At 39.4% G+C, this 22120-nt stretch overlaps 1 protein-coding gene across 3 annotated transcripts in view; it reads right to left on the reverse strand.

Annotated features, from left to right (window-relative positions):
* Nucleotides 1–268: 268 nt before the first annotated feature.
* The window catches only part of Lin28b (lin-28 homolog B), an 86326-nt gene continuing 64474 nt past the window's right edge, over nt 269–22120 (reverse strand). For all 3 annotated transcript variants that reach the window (XM_052164481.1, XM_052164482.1, XM_052164480.1), the window contains one exon: nt 269–635. In XM_052164481.1, coding sequence (XP_052020441.1) covers nt 269–635 — 367 coding nt within the window. The remainder of the gene's footprint in view (nt 636–22120) is intronic.

Raw genomic sequence — 22120 nt, forward strand, 5'->3', positions numbered from 1 at the left:
GCCTGCACTTGTATGTGAAATCCTCACACATACATACAGATTCAGGTCTCCCCTCTCACTTATACACATACTATTTGTAGTATCTCAATTCTATAAAACATGACACCCTGCTTAAATGTAATTTGCTTAAGAGTGATTTGTCTAATTAAGAACTTCCCAGTTCCTCAGCAGTAGTTAAGACCCCCGGCCGGCTGCTCTCTGTGGAACCATTCCCCTGTGCTTGCGTGAGGTAGACTTCCTAACCGGGCGAAGAGAACGCTGACAAGGACTAAGTCTTTTTCCGTTTCTGAATCAAAGGCCCCTTTTTGTTTTGTTCTCCTATTGATGCGAATGCTTTCGAGGAAGAAACTTCTTGGGGTGACCGTTCTGACCGTTCTGCCATTTCTGACTTCACTTCATGTGGAAGTGGGGCTGTGCAGCCATGTCCCCCTCCCACCTCCCTAGGTGACGCGGAGGCGCATGGCTGGGGCTCTGCCTCCCGTCTTCCCTGAGAACTGGCGGGCAGCTGCGAGGCAAGCTTGTGCGGGCAGTTGGCCACCATGTGCGTGACGCTCTGACAGCAATGGCACTTCTTAGGCTGAGGAGGCAGACCGCATTCTTTAGCGTGATGGTCGAGCCCACCACAGTTGTAGCATCTGCAAAGTAAGAAAGAAAAGCTTAAAGCATGTCAGTACCGTATATCATTAATTTAAAAGAAAATGTAGTAATTATTGAAATAATAATTTACATATATAAAAATTTAAATTACCAAAGTTCAAAACTATCAATGAGATCAATTCAGTTTAATGTGACTTCTTTAAAGTATATATTATTTAAATTGTTTATACTGATTGCTTCAAGGATTATCATCACAAAAATGTTCTAGCAACTTTATATAAATTAGTTGTGCTAAATACAACAGCCAGTGAAAATACACAAAGCACAGTGTGATAATTAATGTTTCCATGTAGAAACTAGTTGCTCAAATTTAACAGGTTATCAGGAAAGGAGAACTGAATCCACTAGATGGCAGTCAGCAATAAACCAAAGTCCACCAGCAGGCGTTGACTATGAGGAAGAAGAAAGATGTCACACGGAGTGGAGGGAGGGACCGGAGTGGGAGCCGGTCAGGGAGGGGAAAGGGGAATATGATCAGGTATTGGTGGGGGAGAACAAGCCTTGAGGATCAGCAGATAGAACAGAAACAGGCGACCTCGGGAGGAGGGCGGTCGGGAGACTCTAGAATGTACCAGAGACCTGGGAGGCGAAAGACTCTCAGAACTCAAAGGTGGAAGAGCCTGAGGGAAAGAGGTCCAGTGACAGGCCCAAAGTGGGATCCAGCTCAGGGGAGGCCAAGGCCTGACACTACTGAGGCTGTGGAGTGCTCACAGACAGGAGCCGAGCATGGCTGTCCTCTGAGAGTCACAGCAAGCAGCTGACTGAGGCCCGACCAATGGTCTGAAGTAGGGGACCCCTGTTGTTGAAGTAGGGAAAGGCTGGAAGAGGCCGAGGAGGGCAACCCTGTAAGAAGACCAGCATTCTCAACTAACCTGGACCCCCGAGATCTGACACTGAGCCACCTGCTCATACACCACACATATACCAGCTGATATGAGGCCCCCAACACATACAGCAGAGGACTGCCTGGTCTGGTCTCAGTGAGAGAAGACACACCTAACCCTCGAGAGACTTGAGGCCCCAGGAATGGGGAGGCCTGGTGGGTTGGGGTGAGGTGAGGATATCCTCCTGGAGACAAGGAGGAGGAATGGGATGAGGAAGTGTTTGAGGGCGGACCAAAAGGGGCATAATGACTGACCTATAAGAAATTAAAGAATAAAATCTTTGCCACGCTAGGAACTAACTTATTCAGCATTTAGAAAAATTACAAACTGAATTGGGTTTTATGAGTTACAGACTTTAGTATCTAATAGAAGTGAAATAATTTTTGCCTTTGTATAAAATTTACAAGAAAATTTGATACCTAATCTACTTAGGAGGAGGAGGAGCAAGAGCAGGAGGAGGAGGAGGAGGAGGAGAAGGAAGGAGATTGGGGGGGGGGGTGAAGCGAGACATAGAATGTGTACACCAGAGCACTGAGGAGAAGGAGCCCCTCCCGGGACTAAGGAGCCCCCACCCCTGAGGTCAGAGGCTCAATCTATTTGGTCTGATGTTAGTTTGCTGACTAGAAAAGTTGACTTTTCTTTCTATAGAAACAACCTTTCCATTAAAGTCAGTTTTCCTAGCCTGAAGTGAGCATAAACGCCATTCTTATTTGGAACTGAAATCTGAAAGCACACTGGGGACAGGACCAGTTCTATACTAGATGCTAGAAAATCTAACTTCTAAAAACCGAGCAAAGAAATATACAATTGCTATTTTCATTTTTCAAAACAGTTTTAAAATGGAGCCATTAAGAAGCATTCATATTTTAAAAAGTTTTGTTCTGAATTTTAAAGATAGCATTTACATAGTAATTTGTTTCCAAATCAACTGTCTTAAGGCTTTAAATTTTAAATCCCTTTCCAGTACACTTATGATTCTACAATTCTAATTATAAAGCAGTGCTTTTTAAAAAAAATAAAGAAAAAATGTGATAGATGTAAAAAATTTGTTTAAGACCATGTAATGTCAAAAATTATGACTGATTATATTTGTATGTTTGAGAACACCAAACTTAAAAACTTACATGATTTTACATTTCAAAGATAAACTACCAGTTCCTAGTAACTTAACAATTAGTGCATGCAGGATACTCAGTATTTTCTAGAGTCAGTTATAAAGAGTGAAGGTTCTCTTCTAGCAGAAATTAAGGTTAACCATCATTGGCTTCTCTATTTGTCAGTATTATTTTACAGAACTCGCAGGATGGGCTTCTTTTTGTAATAACCAATGGGTATTTATTTATCTTCGTAGACTGCATCATATTTTCAAAAGTAAAGAGAAAAGCCCAGAAATACAGTGTCCCAAATATTTGCTGCTTAAACACATACTGTAGTGAGTTAACAAGAACTGCAATTCAGACACAAGTACCTCAGAGTAGTGCCAACCAATGCTTGAAATTCAGACCCTCGAAAACATACTGGAAAATGCCATCTATGAATATGACCACATTACTTACATTACTTATAGTTCTCATCTATAATGAGCAGTAAAATTCTTAAATTGAATTTGCCTTTAGCACACTCATAATACATCTTATTTTGCATTGCACTCACATCCTAGGCCAGCGTACAGCCAGGAGCTCATTTTCAAAGGCAGCAAATAGGTGAGGACTAGTAAGCACTGTTTCCCACAGCACACCAGCTCCAGCCATTGTGGTATACACAGTGCCTAACCCAGTTCAGAGAACCTCTCTGCTTACTGAACAAGGGCCTGCACGTCAGAATTCCGTGTTTACAGATGGAGTCTTAGAGCATCATGTTTTGTGTCTGATTGTAAAAGTGATTTTAAAGACAAGTAACAGTTTTAGTTTCCCTGCACTTCAAAGTGTATATTTACTTGTGTGACTTTTCACATAATGTTAACATTGTGTTAACGCTGTGTTAGAAGATCAGCACTCGCTGTACAAACAGCATTATTTATTCTCCTCCTCTATTTAATCATTCAACATCAATTGCTCTTACTAAGAATGCAGATCCCAGCTCATTGTGAAACCCTTCCGTCCCATTGGACTGACACCAACATGCTACGAGGTGATAGCACAGCCACAAAGGTGATCTATGTGCCTCTGGGGCCCCTTTGTTCATACTGCACACTTCTCCAAGTTAGTTTGATTTTGTTAATTTGAATGGAGTTTATATTACAATGTGGGTATCAAAATACTAAATACTAAACGTATCATACAGAGCTACATACCTAACAAATACTGGAACAGAGTGTGTCATGATCAAAGGACTACACTAGGAAACTACAGTCATACTTTGCTATAAATTCCAACAGCTTTGCCTAAAAATTAAAATGTTCTGTTTGCCTGGCATGCAGGCCTTGGGATGGATCTTACCAGGGTTTTTAAAAAATTAAACCAAACAAATCTCCGATGTCAGTATATTCACAAATGGTGAGCCAGTGGCAGCAAGGAGAATTTCTTCCGCATTAAGCATAAAGATTACTAAAAATGACCACATTTTAGAATGTTACTAAGCGCTTAGTGGAATCACTGATTGATACTTTGATCCCAGTGAGCTACCATACATTCTGTAAGTATTATTTGTTATAGTTTAGAAGATGTTAAAGATAGAAGATAAATAACAGTCAATACAAAGCCAACTTTTTAAGACTACTAAATTAAGATTAAAATTTCTAATTGAAAGAATTTTATCAGCAGATTAAGAGAAGACCTAAGATGGTAAAAATAAACAAAAAACTCATAAATCTCTTAAGCCTTTTCAATTATTTATTTCATCGCATTATGAAATAAGCAATTGTATATGTGTATACATGTATATATATGTGTGTTAAAAGCATACGCAAATTTCTGATGATTCTGTTTTAAAATTAAAACTTTGATTCAAAAATTGGAATTCAGATGTAACTACTACTCTTAGGAAATTTGTTTTCATCAAAATAAATTAATAAGGAAATCGTGTTTTCTTTTTTAGAAAAGGTTGATTTGTAAGGCTGAGGAGATGGGTCACTGGATCCCAGTCAAGCCCCCATATCCGTGCTGAGGGCTCAGACCGTCCTGAAAATCTCACTCCAGGAGGGCGGGGCACTTGATGCCGCTTGGAGCAGCTGGACTCACTTGCACAGACCAATGCAGACACATTAACTAAAAGAACATCTTCCAAAACATGTTTTTACTTATGTGTATACACACCTTTAATCTCAGCACTTGAGAGACAGAGGCAGGTGTATCTCTGTGAGCTTGAGAGCAGGCTGATCTAGGAAGTGAGTTTCAGACTAGCAAGGGCTACACAAGGAAATCCTGTCTTGTGGGTTAAAAGCAGATTGTAAGCCAAAGCTCTAGGGTGATGTGCTATCCTGGGCGCTGTCAGACTGACTCAGCGAGTCTGGCCAAAGACAGAAGACTGACAGACAGCATGGTGCAATGCCCAAAGGAACCACGATTACGTTCTGCGGACTGGAGTCATATCAACTGGGATTGTCTTTCTTGAAGAACAATTTAATAGCAAATTAATACATATACCCTGAGCTAGCAACTTTAGGAATTAGCCCCACATTCGCCACGGTGAGAAGCACAAATATTGTCGGTGTGAATACTCGAACTAAAGCTTTGTCCATACAAAGTTAGAAAAGTAAACAATAAGAACAAATGCTTTCAGGAAAACCAGGTGGTCTGGCTAGAGTATCTTTACTAGTAAACTGTATATAAAATATATTAAACTGAAAAGGCCCACGTGTACCAAGAAATATTTATCAGATATTAATAGGTATACAGGAGATAAATATTTAAATACAGAGGTACATCTATCTATATACATTGATATGGAGAAATATCCAAGACAAATTATTCATTAAAATTAAATACAAACAATAAAATGTACTCACCATTATGCTTTATACATATTGTACATGATTAAATAACTTTATGTATCTTTAAGTGAATGGTGGTGGGCGGTGGTGGCACACGCCTTTAATCCCAGCACTTGGGAGGTAGAGGCAGGTGGATTTCTGAGTTAGAGGCCAGCCTGGTCTACAGAGTGAGTTCCAGGACAGCCAGAGCTACACAGAGAAACCCTGTCTTGGAAAACCAAAAAAAAAAAAAACCCCCAAAAAACCAAAAACAAACAAACAAACAAAAAACCAAAAAGAAAGCATTTAAGTAAATGGCAAGATGCTGAAGGGTAAATGGTTAAGAAACAGTGTCAGGATCTGCCAAGGCAGAGTTGGTGAGGCAGTGTTTCAGTCCTCTATAAGATGCTATACTTCCCTTTTAAAATAACCAAAGAATCAATATGCTGTTTATGTCATGAAAAAGAAAATAATTATAATTATAGAAATTTATTTCTACTCTATAATTTGACTTTCACTATTATTCCCAGTGGTGACAGGACGACTGTACAACAGTAGTCCTAAAATCCTGGAAACTCTTTTTAAAACACTATCATCTATCTATGTACAGACCCATCAAGTCAAAACCTTTGATCATGCAGGCACCATATTTCGTAATTCAAAGCTTTCTAGCAGTTAGAGTTTCTACACACACACACACACACACACACACACACACCACACACACACACACACATGCAATAATTACTGTGTTAGGGATACTGTACCTTGTTCCTAGTGGCTGTAGTTGAAAAGATTTCAACTTCTCACTACCACAGAAGAAAAACACTATATACACCTCCTGAGTTTAACTTCAGAACTGGTTTTTCTGTTGAGACCATAACGCAATTACGAGTGCACCAGTCAGTAACAGATTCAAACCGTGTGGATTTGTGTCATCAAAATGGATGAGAGGACTGCCACTCCTCTATCAACTGCTACTTCCCCTGAACTTTATGATTACAAATTAAAATTTACTGACCTTATTAAGATGTCCTACAGTAATTAACTTGCTATACTTAGTTGCTCAAATTTAAAATAACCTTGAAATGCACACATATACATTTCTTAGGCATATGTATTAGTCGACTCTTGTTGCTGTGATACAATACTTTGACCACAATGACTTGTGGGAGGGAAAATTCGCGTGGGGTCATGGCTCCAGAGGGAGAGTCCACAGTGGTGAGGGAGCCTGGCAGCGTGGAGCTTGTCGGGAAGCGGAAGACCACAATTCTCTCCACAACAGCAAGGCAGAGAAAACGAACTGAAGTTAGATAAGGCTACGAGCTCTCAGAGGACCCTCTCCATCTGCTTGTAACGCTCTTCCTCTAGCAAGGTTGTATCTCTCAAAGATTCCTTACGTTCTCAAAAGGTGCCACCAACTGAGGGCCAAGTGTGCACACCCTGAGCCTGAGCCTGTGGAGGGCCTTGCTCGCTCAGATCACTGTAGCTTAGAAACAGTCTTGCAAATGTGGGTGATTTTTATTAGAAAGTTTACTTTCCAGGCTGTTTATAAAAATGACTTTCTTTTACTATTTAAACTGTATGCTCCCTAAAACAATATCCTTAAGTAACAATAGCCTATTCTCTCTCCTCTTAGGTCACTCAGATTAGATTCTCAGCAATATTATATATGAAAGTGAAATTCCAACAATATCATTACCAATCAGTGAGTATTAGTGCCCAATAAAAGGCAGGTGTTTGGATGGGCTTTTTTCCCCCAGTTTTTGGGTGGTATGGACACAAAATGAAATTTGAAACCAAAACGTGCAGCAGTGGAAATGATTTCTCTATCTTTTAACCTCTGTTTCAGACTATTTAAACTAAGGTGGGCTTTGTAGGGGGTTCAGAGGGGAGCCTCTTTACTTACCAACTACTCTACTGATCTATTTTATTAGTTGGTTCTACTGAGGAATTATCTCTACCTCTTACTGATTAGTGGGGTCAACTGTTTAGAATACCCATTCAATCATTGTCCTACAAAAAAAAAGTACTCAAAATATACACTATGTGCAAAACTTTGTTTTAGACTCCCAGTGACAGGTGTGGTGGTGGTGATGGGCTAGATAATAAAATTTACATGTTCATGTGGTCACCTTATTTGATGTATTTTTTATTTTTTAAACTCCTTCGAGTTTATTAGCTTTTTGCTCTGACTAATGCAGTGGTCTGGCTTGTAACAGCAACTGAAAATGTGCCCAAGGGCCTTGGAAACCAACTAAAAATACACTGAGAGCTCTTCTTACAAGCTCTGTCATCTTAGAAAAACAACAAAATGGAAAACGAGGATGGATAAAAGGCAAGCTGCAGTGCGGCCATTGAGAAGCACAATGGAAAGAAAGAACTGCCGTGGGTTTACAGAAGAGACCGCAGAGGGGAGAGAAATCACCAGAGGCTGCGGGGAGGGGCGGGGCCCACGGGAGCCTTCTGCAGGCCAGCACAATTCATTCAGGGATGGTCATACACCAGGTATTTTAAGATTTGTTTCATTACATCTAAAAATACTTGGCAGACTCTGCAGCCACTGCATGAAACAATAACCATTGGTTTAGAGACTTAATTTGTATCAAAACACAAAGAGCAAAATAATGAATTCTAGGTCTTATTTTAAGTAAATATTATCTCTCTTTTGGGTGACAAGCAATATCCCAGACAGGTGATCTGTTCTGGCTAATGAAAAAGGTTGATTTTTTTTAAGGGAAAGATGTATTCAAAGGCAGATAACAATTTCCAATTTCTTGGGAGTAAAAGCAGCTTGTCAGAAACAGGGCGGAATCCCACTCCCAGTGGCCCCTCGGCCAGTCCCAGACAATGAGGAGGGAGTGTCTAGGTCAGAAGTGACTCCCGTTCATGCACTTACATATCCAAATACCCTTCTGCAGTAGCAGTGGCACAATTGCAAACTGGCATTCTAGATGAAAGCTTTTAGCTTTTGTTTCACTATTTGGCCACACATCTTTAGGAATACAGTATTTTATATACAGAAAGAACATATATTTAACTTACCTTAGGATGATTAAAATAGGAGACAGCTGCTTGGACAGATGAATCTGAGAGGAATGTATAGCTAATGGTAATATTTGCTCACTTATTTATTAGTAGTGTGGCTGGAAATACAAAAGTGCCTCTCATGGGACCATGAGAGGACCATCTCTAGGGTTAGAGATGTGGCAAGGCTGAAAGGAACACAGTTCTACCAGAACTGTGTCAACTCATACAATTACTATTCTTGATTTCTTTTCAGCTTTGGTGTGATTGTACCAAAATTTTATCCCCTAAAAAATGAAATTTGTTTAATATTAAACACTGGACTAGATGCTAGTCATGAGGGTACACACCTGTGATCTTGGGATTTGGGAGGCAGAGGCAGGAATTCTAGGCCACTCTGGTCCAAATAGTGAGTTCCAGATTAGCCAGGGCATATAGTGAGAACTGATTTCAAGAAAGTTTACATAATAAATAAATAAAATACTAGACTAGAGCACAAGAAATTTTAAAGTCTTATCACTACTTGATAAAGGAATAATTTTAATCTCCCAAGTAGATATAAACATTAAACAATGTATGAAAGAACTTAAATAACATAATACCCTAAATACATTAGATATATAAAACATGGATTTCAAAAGCATTAGCTCTCTCTCTCTCTCTCTCGCTCTCTCTCTCTCTCTCTCTCTCTCTCTCTCTCTCTCTCTCTCACACACACACACACACACACACACACACAAAACCTTTGTTAAAACGGAAGGCAGAAATTTTAGAGGAAGAGGGACAAAGAAATCACAAGTCAATTTTTGGTAATATACTTCATTAACTGTGCAGCTAGATAAGTCACACAGATGGTGCTGCTTCTCTGAAAGTCAACGTCCATAGCAGGAAAATTAAAGATGTTATTCTGGGTTTAGCCAATAGTATATCTGCTGTGTTATATAGAACTCTGGTGATACATGATAGAGTTACCTTTGATACAAATAATGTTGCTGGGGTCTGAGTTTTTATGAAGACAGGATTAAAATACTCCTTTCTATACTGTCACACTTTACTGAATTAGAACTATATTACTGAATTTTTAAGGATAGTCTAAGTTTATTTTATATAAGCTTATATATTTATTAGCCTTGGAGAACGGTTTATCTGAAATGTGCCCGTGGGAACAATTTATGTACAGGAGACCAAAGAAACTTGTGCCAAACCATATTCTGTCTTACAGGAATCAGAAAGAGTTAAAAACCTGGGCTAGAGAGATGGACCAGAGGCTAAGAGTATAGCTCCTATTCTTCCAGAATCCCTTGGTTTTGTTCCAAGCATCCAAATGTGGTAGCTCTCAACTGCCTGTTAACTGCAGCTCTAAGGGTCCAGGATCTTCTGAGCCCTGCTGTCACCTGCACTCACACTGGCACACACCTGCCTCAGTACACGTAAGAACTAAACTGAGGAAAAAGGATTGAGACCATTTAGCTTAAGGCATCAAGGACACTTCTACCGCTCAGTGAGCTCGGTCTTTCACTGCAGCCCAGTCACTGCTGAGGAAAATGACATGGCAGAGATGAGAAGGAAATAAGCCGTCCTACTTCCCTGGTCAAATTGGTTCTCTGGTGAATGACTACACATTATCCTTTGCCAAGAATGAGCATTCTAAAATTGCCCACCATGTAGGCAGGTGAAAATTGAGCAAGTTCAATTGCTATAATGTTCAAATAACTTCTGTTAAATGAGGTATTTTTCCTTCTATGTGGGTCTCATCTTGGAAATTAAGAGCTGACGGTGAAGTCATGAACGTTTCCCTTGCCTTTAGGACTTCCGTTTCTTGATCTTGCAGGGGTGCTTTATGCCAGGAAGGTATACACGGGTCATGCTTGATGAAGCTAAACATCCCTGTAAGCTTTTCTTTGATCACTAATCTCTTAAAGAGGTGGGTCTCAGGACTGCAACAAAGGCTTAGCAGGTAAGTGCACCTGCTGGTCTTGCAGAGGACCTAGTACTAGCACCCACACCAAGTGGCTCATAAACACCTATAACTACAGTTACAGTGACTCTGTCACCCTTTTATGACCTCTGCAGGCCCTATGATGCGCATACATATATACATGCAAGCACATGTATATATGTGCTTTATACATATGTGTTTATAAATAAATCCTTAAAGAATTATGCCTTTAGACTCTCTCCTGGGTGCTGTCAGTCTGTTTACATAAGTCCAAAACCTCTTAATAGTTGCCAATGATTAGGGTTAGATTACATAGGCTAAAGTACTGGTTTGTATGTATTCCCAAGTCAAAGGAAAAACGGCTTTTAATGAGGACCATTCTCCAGGGATAAGCATGACTTCTTTTCCTTCAATCATCTTATGGGTTTAGCTGATGGAAATTTACATGAAGAAACAAAGCCACTATATATATTTGTTTATGAAATTTTATAGTTGCAATAAAAGAATGTAAAATTTTTGACACAGTACAGTGATATTTATTTCATAAGATGAATATTTTAAAATATGATAGCTACAACTATAATACCTAGATTATAGAGCAGTTCAAGTGTTCAGTAACAAAAGCCACAGATAAAGAAAATATATTATATATACACGATGGAATTTCAGACACGAGAAAGAAGGAAAATGGATGAATTAAAAATCATAATCATATTAAGTGAATTAAGGAAGGCTCAGAAAGACTACTATCTTCTGTTCTCTCTCATTAGTAGTTTCTGTATTTTATATAAATTCATAGAATCATATATGAATATATGACAACAGAAGCAGACGTGAACATGTCTAAAAGATCAGTGGGAGAGAGGAGGACTATATGGGAAAAATATGAGCATACAGTATATAGCTGTGTGAAAGTGTCTTTATGTAACAATGTCATAAACAATGTACATAGACAGTGAACTAACAGTGTGTGAAAGTATCCTTATGTAACAATGTCACATACAATGCACAATACAGTGAACAGCTGTGTGAAAGTATCCTTATGTAACAATGTCACATACAATGTACAATACAGTGAACAGTTGTGTAAGTGTCCTTATGTAACAATGTCACATACAATGTACAATACAGTGAACAGTTGTGTAAGTGTCCTTATGTAACAATGTCACATACAATGTACATATACAGTGAACAGTTGTGTAAGTGTCCTTATGTAACAATGTCACATACAATGCACAATACAGTGAACAGCTGTGTGAAAGTGTCCTTATGTAACAATGTCACATACAATGCACAATACAGTGAACAGCTGTGTGAAAGTGTCCTCATGTAACAATGTCACATACAATGCACAATACAGTGAACAGCTGTGTGAAAGTGTCCTTATGTAACAATGTCACATACAATGCACAATACAGTGAACAGCTGTGTGAAAGTGTCCTTATGTAACAATGTCACATACAATGTACATATACAGTGAACAGTTGTGTAAGTGTCCTTATGTAACAATGTCACATACAATGTACAATACAGTGAACAGCTGTGTGAAAGTGTCCTTATGTAACAATGTCACATACAATGCACAATACAGTGAACAGCTGTGTGAAAGTGTCCTTATGTAACAATGTCACATACAATGTACAATACAGTGAACAGCTGTGTGAAAGTGTCCTTATGTAACAATGTCACATACAATGTACAATACAGTGAACAGCTGTGTGAAAGTGTCCTTATGTAACAATGTCACATACAATGCACAATACAGTGAACAGCTGTGTGAAAGTGTCCTTATGTAACAATGTCACATACAATGTACATATACAGTGAACAGTTGTGTAAGTGTCCTTATGTAACAATGTCACATACAATGCACAATACAGTGAACAGCTGTGTGAAAGTGTCCTTATGTAACAATGTCACATACAATGCACAATACAGTGAACAGTTGTGTGAAAGTGTCCTTATGTAACAATGTCACATACAATGCACAATACAGTGAACAGCTGTGTGAAAGTGTCCTTATGTAACAATGTCACATACAATGCACAATACAGTGAACAGCTGTGTGAAAGTGTCCTTATGTAACAATGTCACATACAATGTACAATACAGTGAACAGCTGTGTGAAAGTGTCCTTATGTAACAATGTCACATACAATGTACATATACAGTGAACAGCTGTGTGAAAGTATCCTTATGTAACAATGTCACATACAATGTACAATACAGTGAACAGCTGTGTGTAAGTGTCCTTATGTAACAATGTCACATACAATGTACAATACAGTGAACAGCTGTGTGAAAGTATCCTTATGTAACAATGTCACATACAATGTACAATACAGTGAACAGCTGTGTGAAAGTGTCCTTATGTAACAATGTCACATACAATGTACAATACAGTGAACAGCTGTGTGAAAGTATCCTTATGTAACAATGTCACATACAATGTACAATACAGTGAACAGCTGTGTGAAAGTGTCCTTATGTAACAATGTCACATACAATGTACAATACAGTGAACAGCTGTGTGAAAGTGTCCTTATGTAACAATGTCACATACAATGTACAATACAGTGAACAGCTGTGTGAAAGTGTCCTTATGTAACAATGTCACATACAATGTACAATACAGTGAACAGCTGTGTGAAAGTATCCTTATGTAACAATGTCACATACAATGTACAATACAGTGAACAGCTGTGTGAAAGTGTCCTTATGTAACAATGTCACATACAATGTACAATACAGTGAACAGTTGTGTAAGTGTCCTTATGTAACAATGTCACATACAATGTACAATACAGTGAACAGCTGTGTAAAAGTGTCCTTATGTAACAATGTCACATACAATGTACAATACAGTGAACAGCTGTGTGTAAGTGTCCTTATGTAACAATGTCACATACAATGTACAATACAGTGAACAGCTGTGTGAAAGTGTCCTTATGTAACAATGTCACATACAATGTACAATACAGTGAACAGCTGTGTGAGTGTCCTTATGTAACAATGTCACATACAATGTACAATACAGTGAACAGTTGTGTAAGTGTCCTTATGTAACAATGTCACATACAATGTACAATACAGTGAACAGCTGTGTAAAAGTGTCCTTCTGTAACAATGTCACATACAATGTACATATACAGTGATTTTTTTTTTTAAATGTGATGGCTATAGTGTGATGGTTGAAGAAGAAATGGCCCTATGGTCTTGGGCATTTGACACACCAGAAGAGGGCATCAGATCTCATTATAGATGTTTGTGAGCCACCATGTGATTGCTGGGATTTGAACTCAGGACCTTCGGAAGAGCAGTCAGTGCTCTTACCCACTGAGCCATCTCACTAGCCGGTCTTGGGCATTTGAACGGGTGGTTGACGGTTCAACCGTTCGACTATGTGGGGAGGGTCAGGTGGCTCAGCCTGGTTGGAGGATGTATGCCAGAGGTAGTGAGTCTGAAGGTAAAACATCTTACCTAATTCCAGTTCACTCTCTGCTTTGTGTGAGTGGCTTAAGATATGAGCCCTCAGATTCCTGCTCCTGCCACCACGCCTGCTACACGCTGTCATGTTGTCCCCATCTTTATGGACTTCAACCCTTTAGAACTGTGAACCTCAGTAAACTCTTCCGTCTACAAGCTGTCTTGGTCATAGTGCCTTTTCACTGTGGTCAGGCGTGTTGATGTACATGTACCCCAGAACATGTGAAGTCGAAATAGGAGGATGGTAATTAAACCAAGGCACAACTAACTTTATATAAAACCCCGAGGAAGAAACAAAAAAATAAAAAATAAAAAAATAAAAACCTCAAGTGGTAAAGTGTTCTCCTTTACCACAATGGATGTGAAATTCTCTTCACATAATTTTTATAATCTGAACGAATGTAACACATGTGCAAGGGAAACTGTGCTTCACTGCTCTAGCCTAGGAGCAGGGCACATAGCTCTACATGGCCTGGTTTTGATTCCATAAAGGCTACCTTGTATTTCTTTCTTGGCTTCAGAGCTCCCAGCAACACTCACTTGCCTCTCCACAGAGAGGCAACTTGCTCCTGGGCAGTGGGAGGTCCGTCTGCTCCCGTCTCACTGCTCGCGCTGCATCCACTCACACGCTCACGTCAGCACGCTCACGTCAGCACGCTCACGTCAGCACGCCTGGGCGCCAAAGACAGCTGCTTTTTAGATTCTCCTTTGAACCAGGTATAACATCTGCCCAGGTCTCATCTCAGTGACATTTAATGCATTCTCCTGTGGCATTCATGTAACTCATGCTATTGTTCTTAAATCATCCCTTACCATGTAATACTCATGCACCACAGAAGCCATGATGTGAGACGCAGACGGTCTTTCAACCATGTGGACTCTAGACATAGAAAAGGTCAACTAATTTTTAACTTTCTGGGCCCAACATTAGGTTTGGTTGTGGTTTTATTGGATAGCGTTTCTCTGTGTAGCCCTGGCTGTCCTGGAACTCAGAGAGATCCAGCTGCCTCTGCCTCTCAAAGCTGGAGTTAAAGTGTGCCGCCACTGCCTGGACAATTTTACTTTTTATGTTTTTTCCCCGTGATCCTTCTTTTCTTAATTTGAAACATTTTGTTTTTAATACTACTGGAAATTATTTCTAACATACTAAAAGGAAATTATAAAAATATGATTATATTAGCATTATGTTTATAACACAATTAGCATTATGTTTATAATAATAATGTAATTAAATGAGTAAAGTTCTAAAAATACAATTAAAGCATTAATAATGTAAGAAAACGTAATGGAAAGGAGAAGGAAATAAGGCAGGATGACAGGTCGCCCAGACAGAAGGCAACCTGGATACAAATCACCAAGTTTCATTTTCTTACTCACATCTTGCAGCACTCTCTGATCTTCCTAAGAATGTGTGAAAGATGGAATTTTTTAACCTTCCTCTAAACGTACTTAAGAACTTAAAATCCTCCACTTTTTGTTCATACAAGTAGAGACTTCAATAAAGATGCTCATGATTGCTAGGCAAATAAGAGAAGATACAAAAGACTAGCACTTCACAGTAACAACATGGTGATGTTACTCATGAGAAAAATATATACCTTTACATAAGAAAATATCCATAAGAAATCCTCTTAAGAATCAATAAAAAACTATACATTTCTAGAGACAGAAGAAAAATTTGCATTCTAGTTAATAATTTTATAAAAATGTTATGCAACACATTTAGACAAAAACCTTGCAAAAGAACATGACAGTATGTGTTCACTTTTTATATTTGTGGAAGGAAATCTGTGTGGCATAGCTTATAGGTAAACAAATGCTTGAGACAATAAAAAGAGGGCTATGCCTCAAATTTTCCCAGTTACAATGCCCCTTTGTCCATGCAATCCCATTTACCTCATCAGTGTCCTGGTAAGACAATGTCACTGTGAGGGGCTGAAGGAGGAACGGACAGGGGAAGCTTCTGCAGAGATGAAGGGGAGAGCCAAGGCGGCAGAGGCAGAGGGTCTGAAGTTCAGCATGAGCTGCAGAGATGGCAGGGGAGAGCCAAGGCGGCAGAGGCAGAGGGCCTGAAGTTCAGCATGTGCCAGTTTATGCAGCAAGTACAAGCCAGCCGGAGGTGCAGTGAGATCCTGCTTCAGCATGTAAGGGAAAAAAAAGAGGAAAAAAGAAAAAGAAGGAAAAACTGAAAGGAAAAGAGAACAGGAAGGAACAACAAATTCACTGATTTGGTCACTCTGATGAATGTCAAAGACAAGAATGTTTTATAAAGACCAACAGAAGCAGCCACACCCTCTTTAACAGGACCATCAGATCACAAACAATTTAAACTACTGCATTTGAGGGCATGAGAGAGTAAGCAGAAATAATTAGCTAGCGTCTCTTCTCCGCGATTTGGATCAGTATTTACACGATCGGACGTATATCACCATCATTCTACAGTAATGTGGGATAACAATTTGGGTTTGTTCCATTTACATTTTTATTAATTTTTAATATTTTAATAGGGCATCATTTTGTTTATAAATATTTGTAATCATACTTTAAGATACCTTTAAGAGGGCTTGCTGGAGGGATGGCTCAGCGGTTAAGAGCACTGACTGCTCTTCCAGAGGTCCTGAGTTCAATTTCCAGCAACCACATGGTGGCTCACAACCATCTGTAATAGGATCTGATGCCCTCTTCTGGTGTGTCTGAAGACAGCTACAGTGTACTTACATATACTATCTAGATATCTAGATAGATATCTAGATAGATAGATATCATCTAGATATCTAGATAGATATCTAGATAGATATCTAGATAGATATCTAGATAGATAGATAGATAGATAGATAGATAGATAGATAGATAGATAGATAGATAGATAGATAGATAGATAGATATCTTTAAGAGTCTTCTGGCTCAGCACTGTGATGCATTTCTGTCATTCCTGCTACTCAGAAAGCTGGAGTTGGAGGACAAGTTTAAAGACAACTTAATGTGCACGCACATGCACGTGCAGACAGACAGACAGACAGACACACACGCGGGGAATGAGGGGTTGGGGAGAGAGCAAACTATACAACTTCTAATAATACTATTCATATTTTACAGATACTCTGCAAGTAATTATATTTTGCATTTCTTGTACACTGTGATTTTCTTTGCCTTCTTCTTAGAGCTATTATTGCTGTGATGAAATACCATGATCAAAAGCAACTTAGAGAGGAAAGAGCTTATTTGGCTTACATGTCCTAAATAGCAGAGGAAGAAACTGGAAAGGATCCTGGAGGCAGCAGGAGCTGACACACAGGTCATGGAGAGCACTGCTTACTGGCTTCCTCCTGCTTTCCTTAACGCACCCCCAAAACTGACCAGGGGTGTCTTGCCACAACAGGCTGGTTATTCCCTCATTGGTCACTAAGAAAAAGTCCTACAGATGAGCCTGATTAGTCCTCTGAAAGCGTTTTCTCAACCCAAGTTCCTTCCTCTCAGATAACTACAGCCTGAGTCAGGTCGACATGGGAGTCAGCACACCTACTCTGACATTTTCAGAGGAAGGAGGTTACTCAGGGTGACAACTAAGTCCCTGCACACAATAAGCACTTACCTACCTCCGTGGTATACTTCTGGTCCCTGCACTTGCATTTTGATACAATACCAGAAAATTAATCTGCGTTGTTACAGATGCAATCAATTTACGTTTCCACACATATTTCACTGTTCAACGTTCATTTATTTGGTATTTTTCTGATTTATACCTTGGAGTAACTCAAGATCAATTCCACGATAACATATTCTTGTACAGATGAATTGTAGAGATGAAGAAGGATATAGAGAACTGACTCAAGACCTATTTTTGGCATACACCTCAAAATCCCAGCACCAGAGAGGCAGCAGGAGGATGGCTGACAGTTCCAGGACAGCATGGGCTACACTGAGACAGACACGAAGACCCAAAGGAGGAGTGGCCAGGTGAGGAGCCCACTGCTAAACCTGGTGACCCAAGTCTAACCCCCAGACCCCTCAGGGCAGAAAGACAGAACAAACTCCCACAAGCTGACTTCTAACCTCCACATGTGGATGCTGCAAGTAAATGACTAAATATTTCTCTTTTTAACGGTAGGAAAATAAAAGAAAAAAATGGACGTGTCTCTGGTATAGTTTTAAGGGTGAGAGGGCTGTTCCCTGCATTCCAGAGGCCAGTCTCTTGTCTTGACTCCCAGGATGCTTTATTGGACTGCCTTGTTTTTCGCCTCACTGATGAATTACCTTTCCCAAATAGAAAACGTGTATGTCTAGACATTTATTCACATATCCTCAGGGAGAGTCCCACAAAGCGCACAGATAGACTCATGATTCCTGAAGCAGTAGAATTCATGAACCTGGAGACAAGGGTTATATGCAAAGGCATCTCGACCTTCTGATTCAGAGCTGTGCAAAACAGAGCAAGAAAGACTTTATTATTCAAAGAGAGATAACCAGACACCTGAGATCAAACAATGGTAGGAAATGCTGACTAGCCAGAGCACATAGAAACCACACTGAAATTTAAATCTAGAAACACAGAAAGTTACTCAATCACAGTAACCTTTTGCCTTATGAAAAAAGAACCACACTTTAGAAAAAGGAAGGGCTGTTCTCTAGAGCAACAAAACCAAAATAGATCTACCTTAGCCCACAACAAAAGTAAAGCCAGAGTAAAACTGCAGTAATACGCAGCATACAGGCCAGAACTCAGTGCCCTGTAAAGCTGAAATCGCCCACAGAGCCTACCACCTCTCAGCCCGACAGTTTGGGTAGAACAGGCTACCAGCCATACAAAGCAGGGAAGTAACTCATATTCCAGGGGAGACATTCAAGAGGCTCCAGCTGTCTAAACAGGAAGAAACCGGAAGCAAGAAAGCAAACAAACACATCCCAAGACAGCTGGTGTATATACACTCAACAACTTACAAAATGGAAAATTATGACAGAAAAGTTACAGAAATTTTAGACTTGAAAGTTACAATGTTTAAAATGAACACATTTACCAGTAGAGTAAAAATATCTAGTAAACTGAAGAAGCAGTAACCTTGGGCTGCCATGATGGGTCAGCCGATGAAAGGATTTGCCACTAAGCCTGACGACATGCCTTTGATTTCCAGAACCCACATAGTGGAAGGAGAGAACTGACTACTAAAAACAGTCCTCTGACCTCCACACATACGCCAGAGCACTCCCATGTAAACACACAAACAAAATAAATAAAGTAAACTTAAGGATTGGTGACAAAAGCAATGATAGAAGCTGACTACAAAGAAAATTAAGATTTTAAAAATAAAAACAGCAGTCAATTATGCACAGTAGATGGCCCCAAACCTAGGAGCATATGGATGGCACAAATTGGAACCAACTAGTTATTTTTAAAAAACAAACAAAAAAGGACACATAGTTTAGCAGCATAGATGTCAAGGGGAGAAATGAGGAGGTGAGTATGATCAAAATACATTGTATAAAATTCTCAAAGAACTAAGTAACACAGTAAGAACCAACTGAAACCAAACAGGATCTCTGTGGTATATGGGATAATCATAAAATAGTCTGATAAGTGCAATTAGCAAGCCAGATCCCCTCAGATACCTGCGCTCAATCCTCAGGGACCCACATGGTAGAAGGAAAGAACCAATTCTCGTAAGTTGTCTGCTGACCTCCCTCCCATGCATATTCACCCCCAACAAAACAATAAATGGGTAAATGCAATTTTTAAAAGATATATGTGCAAAATACTAATTTAATGCGTTAAAGCAAAAATCTGCAGTATTTGTGTCATGCCTTAACATAGTAAGACAAGGAAGCACAATACAGCATGGGTGAGTAGAACTGCATTTCTGCAAAATTCTCAAATGAAATAATGTTAACAAAAAGAAGCAGAGAAAATGAATAATAAAGAAAATAAAGTCAGGGAAATAAAAATAATCATTAAATTATGAGTGTGAATCGTCACAGCATCAGTAACTAGACGTGGGATGGCCTGCCTGTCTCTGTACACATTCAACTGAAATGGCTAGGCTTACTGAAGTAGAATTTCTGAGGAGCTAGTAAAAACTAGGCTATTTTTTTTTAACCAACTTTTAAAAGTTGGGAAATAATAAAGAATACTTCAAAGCATGATTAATTACCAGGGCATGGGAGTAGTAGTTTGGCTTAGATATGGTTCCAGTGATACTGGGGACATGTAAGAAAGTGTCAAAGAATAAATTGAAATATACTTAAAAGAGAAATGGAACATCTCATAAGTGTAAAGACCCATTCGTCATGAAGACATAAAACTCCCAAATATGTAATAAAATACATTTGCTACTGATGGAAAGTCCAATACCCCTAACAGACATTCTTAACTCAAAGGAAGGCAGAGAAAACAGCGATCATAGCTGAAAACTAACTTCCCCTTTTCTGTAAGTGATCAAAAAGGGGACATTACACAGTAAGATGTAAATCTGGAGTCTGTTTGGGCAGGAGCCCTGGGCAATCACAGGACCCCAGAATCACAGAGACAGCTTGGCTCTAAGGAGCTTTGACACAACCAGGATCACAGGAAGGATAGACTCGGGTCAGATATGGCGAGGGCAGGTAGCACTAGAGATAACCAGACAGAGGGAGGCAAGTGTAAGAACATAAGCAACAGAACATAAGGTAACTTGGCATCATCAGAACCCATTCTCCCACCATAGCAACTCCTGAATACACCATCACACTGGAAAAGCAAGATTCGGATCTAAAAATCACTTCTCATGATGATGATGGAGGACTTTAAGAAGGACATAAATAATTCCTTAAAGAAATACAGGAGACACAGGTAAACAGCTGGAAGGAAGCCCTTAAAGAGGAAACATAAAAATCCCTTAGAGAATTACAGGAAAACTCAACCAAACAGGTGAAGGAACTGAACAAAACCATCCAGGATCTAAAAATGGAACTAGAAACAATAAAGATATCACAATGGGAGAAAACCTAAGAAAGAATTCAGGAGTCACGGATGCAAGCATCACCAACAGAATATAAAAGATAGAAGAGAGAATCTCGGGTGCAGAAGGTGCCATAGAAAACACTGGCACAACAGTCAAAGAAAAGGCAAATACATCACATGGAAAAGAATGTGACGGTTTATTCAGCTTGTTAACTCCCAGGGGTCCAGAATCACCCAGAAGACAAGCCTGTAAAGAATTACCTAAGGTTAAGTTAGCTTCTGGGCATGCCTGTGAAAAATAATCCCAAATAGATGAACTGACGTGAGAAGACCTACCTCAATTTTGTGACACAGTTGTACACTTCAGGGGAACATTTAAAGTTGGAATGGAGGCAGTTTGCATTATTAGGTGGCTAAAAGCCTGTGAGATATAGGTGGAAGGTTATAAAGTGATACACTTCGGTGTCAAGTTGGCAAGGAGTAGATGACTAATTCTGACGTCAATCCGATGGGATCTAAAGTCAGTTTGATGTGATACAAGTTTGTAATTATGCCTATGGATGTCTGGGTCTTCAATTCCACTCCATCAATCAACATGCCTGTTATAACTAAAATGCCATGCTGTTTTTACTGCCATAGCTATGTAGTAGAGCTTAAAATAAGCAAAGGGTGCTTCCGGTCAAACTGGATGGCTGCCTGTGAATGAATAGAAATCCATCCATACTTATCACACCACACAAATCTGAACTCCAGATGAACGAAGGACCTCAAAATATGACCATTTACCCTGAATAGGACACAAGAGAAAGTAGGGAGTAGGTGTGAAGTCATTGGCACAGGAAAGAACTTTCTGAACAGCACACTGATAGCACAAGCATTACGACCTACAATTAACATTTGTACAATGGGACCCATGAAGCTAGAAAGCTTCTTCATAGCAAAGGACACCATCATTCCCGCAAAGTGACAACCTACAGAATGGGAAAATACTTTAAAAATCACATATCTGAGAGTTAGTTTCAAGAATATATAAGGAATAAGAAACAAGAACAACAACAACAACAACAAAAAATGAACATCAAGTAAACTAATAACGAGATTTGAAAAACTTAAAAACGTTCAAATTTCTTAGCCGTCGGGGGAATAGCAAATTAAAACTACTTCAGAGTTTTCTTGCACCAGTCCAAATGGTCGGGACTAATAAAATGCAGAGAGCACATGATGGTGAGGATGCAAGGAAAGGGGAGTTATATCCACTGCTTGGGGAGTACACACTGGTAGAGCCA

Source organism: Apodemus sylvaticus, chromosome 19, assembly GCF_947179515.1.
Source record: "Apodemus sylvaticus chromosome 19, mApoSyl1.1, whole genome shotgun sequence".
NCBI classification, from domain to species: domain Eukaryota; kingdom Metazoa; phylum Chordata; class Mammalia; order Rodentia; family Muridae; genus Apodemus; species Apodemus sylvaticus.